We start from the raw sequence: 8,248 nt of genomic DNA, 5'->3' as shown, positions 1-8,248 counted from the left end.
TATCATATATATATATATATATATATATATATATATATATATATATATATATATATATATATATATCACTACAAGTAAAAGATGAATTAGCAGTGAAAAAAATCACCACTAAAGAGTAGATATGTCGCCGGTAAAGTCAATAGTGGCCACACGACACCGCTACTGTCGTGTCGTTGTTGCTCAAAATGTGCCGGTAAAGATATTTATTGTTGCTAATACTCATGTTGCCAGTAATACCCTCTGGCGCCGCTGTAACCTAGTCAACAGTAATTCCCGCTGTTGCTGGTAATATTATTATTATTATTATTTTTTTTTTTTGTAAATCAACAATTTTCGGGTGCAAAAGGAAAACGATACATAACAACATCCAATTAGGTACCAAAGTGTTTTATAATTTTATACAAATACCAAAATAAACAACAAAAAGTGTTATAATTTAAACAAGTACCAAAGTGTTACAACAAGTTTAACATACAAAACACAAACTAATTATCTGATGAACCATCATCTTCGTTCCCCTCATTTCCTCCTTGATCTTTCCCGATTGAAAAAACGTATAAAGTTTTTCCCTAAATGTTGGGTTGTTGAGTATTACACGAAGATTTTCCAACAACATAATAAATAACAACATATATAAACTTATAAGTTAAACTATCAAACATAAACAAAAACTACTAAAGTACATTGTTATTTATTGCACTTAAATACAAGAACTACCAAAAATACATTGCTATTTCTTGCACTTGAGATATAAACACAATTACCAAATCAACATGCCTTTATTAATGCCAAAGTACATTCCTATTTTTAAACTAAGGACAAAAAACTAAAGTACATTGCTATTTTTTGCACTTGGAACATAAATACAATTGCAAACACAATTACCAAATCAACATGCATCTATTGATGCCAAAGTAAATTGTTATTTTTAAACTAAGGACAAAGAACCAAAGTACATTGCTATTTCTTGCACTTGGAACATAAATACAATTATAAACACAATTACCAAATCAACATGCATTTTGTTGATCATTATATAGATATATGAGACTTAGAAATTAAATAGTCTTGTTTTACAAGAAATGATAGCTTACTTTCTACTTATTTTGTGCTAAAGCACCTTAAATACAAGAAATACCAAATTACATTGCTATTTCTTACACTTGGGACAAAAAGACAATTACCAAATCAACATGTATTTATTGATACTAAAGTACATTGCTATTTCTTGCACTTGAGACAAAAAAAAGTGCATTGTTATTTCTTGCACTTGGGATGGAAAACAAATTACCAAATCTTTTAGCAAATAATCACCACAAACCAAAATTACCAAATCAACATGCATTTATTGAAATTAAATAGACTTGTTTTACCTGTGATGGTTGTGACTGTAGTGGTAGCTGCGATGATTGTGCAATCGACGAGATAGAAGAAGGTTAATTTTCGGTTGATGCCTCTGATATAGCAACGTCATTCACCTAGTACTCTATCGAAACATGATCTTTCGACAAAGGGTGTTAAATCTCTTTCACCATTTAACCATTGCATTTGTTCTAAGAGCTCTTCCGCTAACCGATTATGTTTTTTCCAAAAATGAGTAACAATTAATTATAAATAACCACATAACTATATGATAAAAATAATTAAATACTTACATATTGTTGCTCCTATGTATTCCTTTAAAAATGTAACTAGGTGAGAAACCCCGCTCTACGAGGTTCGGAACAAACAAATTTACTGAACACACACGGGTCGGATATTTTTGTTGATGTTTGGTGGGTGACGAAAGTAGGATGCTATCATGCTATTTTAGTATTTTGTTTTAAAATTGCCAAAATCCACCACCTACCAAAAACCCACTTTCCATTAGCCGAATGAAGCGTATTTGGATGGATTCGGTTCAACTCTTCATGATTTGGTTACACACGTATAGATTTGCCCGACAATCTTTCTTTGTGCGTTACATAAACCCAATGGAAATGTAAAATGGCTTTGAGTAAAAAATCTCCTATAATAAATGAAGGTTTTTTTGCCACATGTCCTCTTCTTATTCATTTGGACACATGGTATTTTCTACAATTTTTAAAATTTATATTTTCCACTTGTCACTTTATTGTATTTTTTATTTTATTAAATTAAAATTCCACATTTAATAATCTCATTAATTTTAATAATTCAAATTTTTTTTCTTATAAATTCAAAAATTTCAAATTGTTAAAATTTATATTTGTTTTTTTTTTTAATTCAACCCATGTAATACATGGGTCTCACACCTAGTAAATAATAAGAAGTTGAACAAAAAAACATAAACAAAAACGTTTAAATGAGAAGTACATTGCTATTTAGTGTATTTACGATCTAAATATGAAAAAAAAACGTAACAAATAGAAATGTAGTTTGTGTTCTGGTAAAGAATTAAATAATAAGAAAAAACAAAAAGTACAATGTTATAATGAGAAAAATATGCTATAATGAGAAAAAAAAAAGTAGAACATTATTTTTTGCATGTAGCCCATTTTCTATACTCAGATTTAGGGGTAGAACATAGAGAAAGCTGTGACATGACCTGCATTTTAATCAAATAAATTGTATTATTGACACATGTATATAGGGCCATACTTATTAAAATTATTATTATTATTATTATTATTATTATTATTATTATTATTATTATTATTATTATTATATATATATATATATATATATATATATATATATATAACGAAAAAATTACTGGTTATGTCAATTTTGTCAAAAAAAAATTCAATTTTTCTACATTTTTACACAAGAAATTGCATTATGTTAAAATGTATGTAGGGGTATAATTAAATAGCATGTCTAGGGCTATTTTCGTCAAAAACTGCTTGAATCACTCAACTTTTAACGAAAACAATTGTATGTATGTGATTTTTGATCAAAAATGCTATTAGTAATCATTAGGAAAAACAGTTAATATGAGCATTTGGGTCATACCTATTATAATTATTAATCATGTAACCAAATAAAACTACAGTGTAGAGCAATTTAGCCATACTTTTAAGTCTTCTAATTTTTAACCCAAGAAACTGCATTATAGTCAATCTCTATGTAGGGGCAAAATTAAAAACTATGTAGGGGCAGTTTGGTCAAAAACTCAAAAAAATAATTATTTTCTCTAAAATTAACAAAGCAAACTGCAATATGGTGAAAATGTATGTAGAGACATATTTTAAAATAAGGTTTGTAGTGGCAATTTGATCACAGATATTATAAAACTTTATGTAGGGGGAAATTGGTAAATGCGTAAATTACAATTTTTTAACAAAGAAAATCGGTATTTATGGGCATTGTGGTATATAAATATATAAAATTTCATTCATCTAATCATTTAATAAGTGGGCTTACCGGAGGTCATTACTGGAGGAGATAGCCGGTCATACTCTCGAGGTGTAACCTTTAGAATATTTTCAACACCGGCTTCAAGTACATTATTAATATATAGATCAGATTATAACTAAATTTCAAAGATTAAAACTAATGCTTAATCATTTAATGAGCCATGGTTTGTCACATTTTCTGAACCAAGTTCTTTGATCCACATCATATATATGTTAACCTATGTGAGCCTCTAACTTTCATGAAAAGCCTGTGAAAGAAAACATCATAAACTTATTAACAACAAATTAAAAAATAAACTATAATCTTATTTTATTATATTATATTCAATAAACTATGATGCATGGCGATGGAAAGTATATAAATATGCTAAATTTTACAGGAAAAAAAAACAGTAATTTGCATAAAATATATTTACCTCAAGTACCAAATGGAGCACCTGGAATGTAGCACGCATTCCATTGTATCTTTTGGTTCATTGGAACTCCATACAAAGAAATTCTTATGTGGACTCTAATGAACAGTCGATCAACTATGTGATTAAATACAATTTATATAACCTAAGTTGGAAGTGTAATCAAGCCACCACAACAAACACCAACAAAGAAACACTCAGGGGATATATATCCTGCAATAAATTATAAATGATAAATTATTTTGTTTTATGGTATCGAACAGTTTGGCATTACATAAATAGATGAAATTACATAAATGCCCTCATAAGTTTACAAAAAAGTATTGGTGTAACACTAACAGTCACTGTTTCAAATGAGTAATAACCACAATCAACATAATCTTCCATAAATATGTAGTTTGTAGGAGGGCTCTATATAAAGAACAACATAATTAGCTCTTATAAGTTATATCATATCAATCCCTACTCCGAAGACTGCAATATCAACATTTAAGTAAGCAACAACTTTTGAAGCTAACATATCTTCTTTTTCTTCAACACAATCTGTTGATCCAATCAGGAAAACCAACATAAAAACTCAGTTAACATTTTTTATTTTACTTTCCTTATAAAAAACTGCAATTTTATGTGTGTGTGCTCTTCGTTCATTCGTATCAGCATTTAAATAATTATTTAATACATAAAATAATGTTTTGAATGTGAAGTTCTATGTAGAAGCTTGCAAAACCTTATAGCATCAGCAAGAACAATCTTTTGCTTTGCGAAGTTGATCATTGGTTTTCTTTGAGGTGTGACAGGTCCAAGAGCACCAACAATTGCAACTCTAGTTGTCCATGTATATAAAAAATGGAAAGGAAAAAAATTATATAATAAGAAATATGCCATGTTTTTTAAATGAAACTATGTCCAAGTCAGTATAGAAGAATAAAAGTCAGAACCGATGAACATAATCAAAAAACACATAAATCATCGCCTCGTAAAGAATAATCGAAATGGTAACCCATCAAAGGAATCAATCAAAATTGGAAGACATCAAAGGAGACAATAAAATAATAATAAACAACCACATGGTTTCTTTTTAGTGGTGATGATGATATAAGAGGAGATGCATACTTCTGTAGGTGTTGATTCTCATATCCCTATAAAGTAAATCCTTATTGTGACAAAACTAATACCGGATCAAACAAAAAAATATTTCAATTGTAAATGAAAAACATAATAGTTCAATCACAAAATAGAATAGTTGTATGTTTTTGGTAATTTGAATGCAAGAATTAGGCAAAGAAAAGCTTACTGCGTAGTGCACAGGAATTGAATTATATTCTTTCAAATGATTCTAGAAAATCTATCACTTCCTTCTAACATCTCGGCTGCAAATCTATCACTTCCTTCTAACATCTCGGCCACTATTTGACAATAGGTAGCTTTCCTTAAAATAAAAACATGCATTGAAGCTTTTCTTCTAACTGTAAATAAAATATTCAGAGTTGATTTTTGAGTTTCATAAAGAAGAAACAAAATATAAAAAGAAAAAGAAGATATACATGGTTAGGGCATAATGGTTGAGAAATCTCCAAGAAATTTTTTTTTAAAAAAAAAAGGTAAAAGATTACGGTTACAGGAACCATCATATAATGAATATTGCTTTCCCATTTGTCACAAACAAAATAAATCAAATTAAAATGAAAATTAAACTAAAAAAAAAGAGATTTTCCAAAAGAAACAAAGCCCACCTTTGATTTTCCAGAAGAGACAAACCCCACCTTTTGGAGAATCAACTTTATACGGTTTTCACATCATTTTCAAACATAAAAAGCATTCATTTTTATTCTATAAGAAAGAAATAAGGAAAAGCATATTGAAAATTTTGATTGTTTTACTATAGAAAGGTGAAAAATGAAATATATAGAATATTAGAAGTTGTAGCCAACCTACTCCTAGAAACGAATTATATATTAATACTTGAAACATGAGAAATTTAAAAGAAAGTTTGTAACAGCTAAAGGAATATGGAAAAGAAAAAAAGGTAAAATTACCATGAGATGGAGGTAACCAACAAAAGCAAGCCTTACAAAGTTACGCTGAATATGTTCCAAAGAACAACAATGGGTAAAAAAAAGTCAATTAACTATTTGACATGAAACCAGAGAAATTGTAACACCCTTTCAAATTCGTGACAACTAATAAAAGTGAAGTCTTTCTTTATTGAAACCCAAACAAAACATTTATTAAATGAACTTTAGTATGAGATGCAATAAGCAGCAAAAAAAAAAAAAAAAAAAAAAAAACCCTAACATTTTATAATGCAAACTTGAAGAAAATGCATGCTATTCAGGTAAAGAAATCACATTAACATTTAAATCCAATATTTGAAGCTTGGAATCAGTTTAAAACCCGTCTGATGGAATCTACAAATGAAGCAGAATGAGATAACAAACTAAAAAAGACCAATTTACCTTGCAAAAAGTTAGATTGCATAAGGAAGCATTTAGTGAACCTCCTTCTCTGTGTTCTGTTCCCCAAATGTCATCTTTTGTAGAAATGACTTCAATCCTCAAATACCTCCCTCATCTATTAAAAGAACTTCATTTTACAAAGTTGGTTGAGTCGAGCATTTCATCAAACACCTATTGTGAAAAACAAAATACAATTACAAATAATAACAAAATCGTTGAATAGAACCAAAGCTAAACGCTGAAATTCTAATACCTAAAAGAAATTATGAAATTTGGTGAAGTGCCCTGATAATAAAAAAAAATGCATAAATCAAACACAAATTAACTTAAATAAGTTAAGATTACAGCTCCAAAAATACACTTGTAGTCTCTGTTGTCTAGTGAGTTTACCAATGGTAGGAGATATAAACCCCCCAAGCTCCATGTATACCAAGTTTCTGAAACAAATCACAAAACAAAAATCGAGGGTTAGAACTTAGAACTATATACAATCTGTTCCGAAATTAGGTATTTATGTCACTGTATTCATCCTCGAAATATGGTCAGACCTCATTGTCTACCGAACTGGTCAAAGACATCAAAGATCGAACCTGGAGTTCGGACCTGTGTTTGTAGATATGGAGGCTAAGCCATAAACAAAAGCGATCGAACCTAGAGTTCGGACCTAAGTCGGTTGTGATGGAGATGAAGACCGAATACGGAAGGGTAACCGAAGTTGGTGGAAATGATACCACGATCAAAGCAAGGCGGTAACCCTGCTGGACAGGATTGGATGGCGGTGGTGATGAACTGTTACCGAATAACCTATAGAAGAAACTACATAAGAAGAGTAATAATGAAGAAACAAATAGAAAATAAGCAGACCAGTACCATCCGGAGTCATGGTTCTCATGACCTAGATCCGATGTTGCAAACCTAACATCAAATTGGCACCAACAAACGACATGTTGGGCAAAAGAGAAGATGAAATCAGTCGGAGGGGACGACTTCATGTTTATCTTTGCTGTGTGCAACAATTGAGCAAACATCAGCCACCACCTCGCCTCCAACCACTGCAACATCGTTGGTGTTCCTGCTTGACTTTTTGTCTCGTATGCAATGGATTTATTATTAGATGCAATTTAGGATGTACAATTGGTTGCTCCCGACTATCTCCACCCCTGGGACTTATCAGCCTTGCATGCGTAAGGGATGTACTCCACTGGTTCAAGAAACGGTGGGGAGAAGCGTTGCGAAAACGGAAAGAGATGAAAGAAGCATATTAGTAATGAAATGAAGAGTCGTCAATGATTTCGGATTTGGGAGATGATTTCATCAGGATGATACAATGCAAACTATGGAGAAGGAGAAGGATCCAAAAAGACCAAGATAAACATCAAATACAGCAGGAAACGGTTTGGATAAGGCCGTGGAAGGAAGATACTGGAATGAAAGGCGGAAGCGACACGTGTGACAAACAATATGAATATTTACATAAATTGACCTAAAGACATATTTGAACACACACATATATAATGAGAGGACCATTTCTAAACATTTATATATATATATATATATATATATATATATATATATATATATATATATATATATATATATATATAAATAATATTGAAGGGCCATTTTTGCCAAAAAAAAATAAATAGAAGTTCACTATTCATCTTTTAACACAACATTAATATATATATATATATATATATATATATATATATATATATATATATATATTTGTATGTAGTAGGTATAAATATATATATTTACTTCATTAAAAAATAAATTGTATACATATAAATATAAAAATACATATTTATAAGGTTTATACTGTATAAAATATATAATTATATGTATTTGTAAATATTACTAAGTATAAATATATATTTATTTCATATTTATACGCATATGATAGTTTTTATACAAAATAAATACAAATTTATATCTATCAAATAAAAATAAAAATATTTTTAAATGTATTTAATAGATATAAATACTTATTTATTTTATA

General features: G+C 29.4%; 1 protein-coding gene across 17 annotated transcripts; it reads right to left on the bottom strand.

Annotated features, from left to right (window-relative positions):
- Positions 1 to 413: 413 nt before the first annotated feature.
- On the bottom strand, positions 414 to 7,672 carry LOC145048036 (uncharacterized). 17 transcript variants are annotated; one of them, XM_078996423.1, is made up of 12 exons: positions 7,117 to 7,669; positions 6,837 to 7,050; positions 6,637 to 6,683; positions 6,500 to 6,531; positions 6,247 to 6,417; positions 5,085 to 5,256; positions 4,518 to 4,613; positions 3,794 to 4,003; positions 3,385 to 3,625; positions 1,656 to 2,566; positions 1,374 to 1,568; positions 414 to 569 (listed from the first exon to the last, which is right to left on the bottom strand). In XM_078996423.1, the coding sequence occupies exons 1-4, from the start codon at positions 7,305 to 7,307 to the stop codon at positions 6,510 to 6,512; spliced, it is 474 nt and encodes a 157-aa protein (XP_078852549.1). In that variant the 5' UTR covers positions 7,308 to 7,669; the 3' UTR covers positions 414 to 569; positions 1,374 to 1,568; positions 1,656 to 2,566; positions 3,385 to 3,625; positions 3,794 to 4,003; positions 4,518 to 4,613; positions 5,085 to 5,256; positions 6,247 to 6,417; positions 6,500 to 6,509. The 17 variants fall into 17 exon arrangements, 15 of the variants coding, with proteins under 15 accessions (XP_078852549.1, XP_078852550.1, XP_078852545.1 ...); XM_078996424.1 differs by having other exon boundaries at positions 6,850 to 7,050; positions 7,117 to 7,668; XM_078996419.1 differs by having other exon boundaries at positions 6,795 to 7,050; positions 7,117 to 7,667.
- Positions 7,673 to 8,248: the final 576 nt, after the last annotated feature.

The sequence above is a fragment of the Lactuca saligna genome, chromosome 5 (genome assembly GCF_052625555.1).
Source record: "Lactuca saligna cultivar CGN05327 chromosome 5, ASM5262555v1, whole genome shotgun sequence".
NCBI lineage: Eukaryota > Viridiplantae > Streptophyta > Magnoliopsida > Asterales > Asteraceae > Lactuca > Lactuca saligna.
The sequence above is the reverse complement of the archived record's forward strand: the minus strand, read 5'-3'. Positions and strand labels throughout refer to the sequence as shown.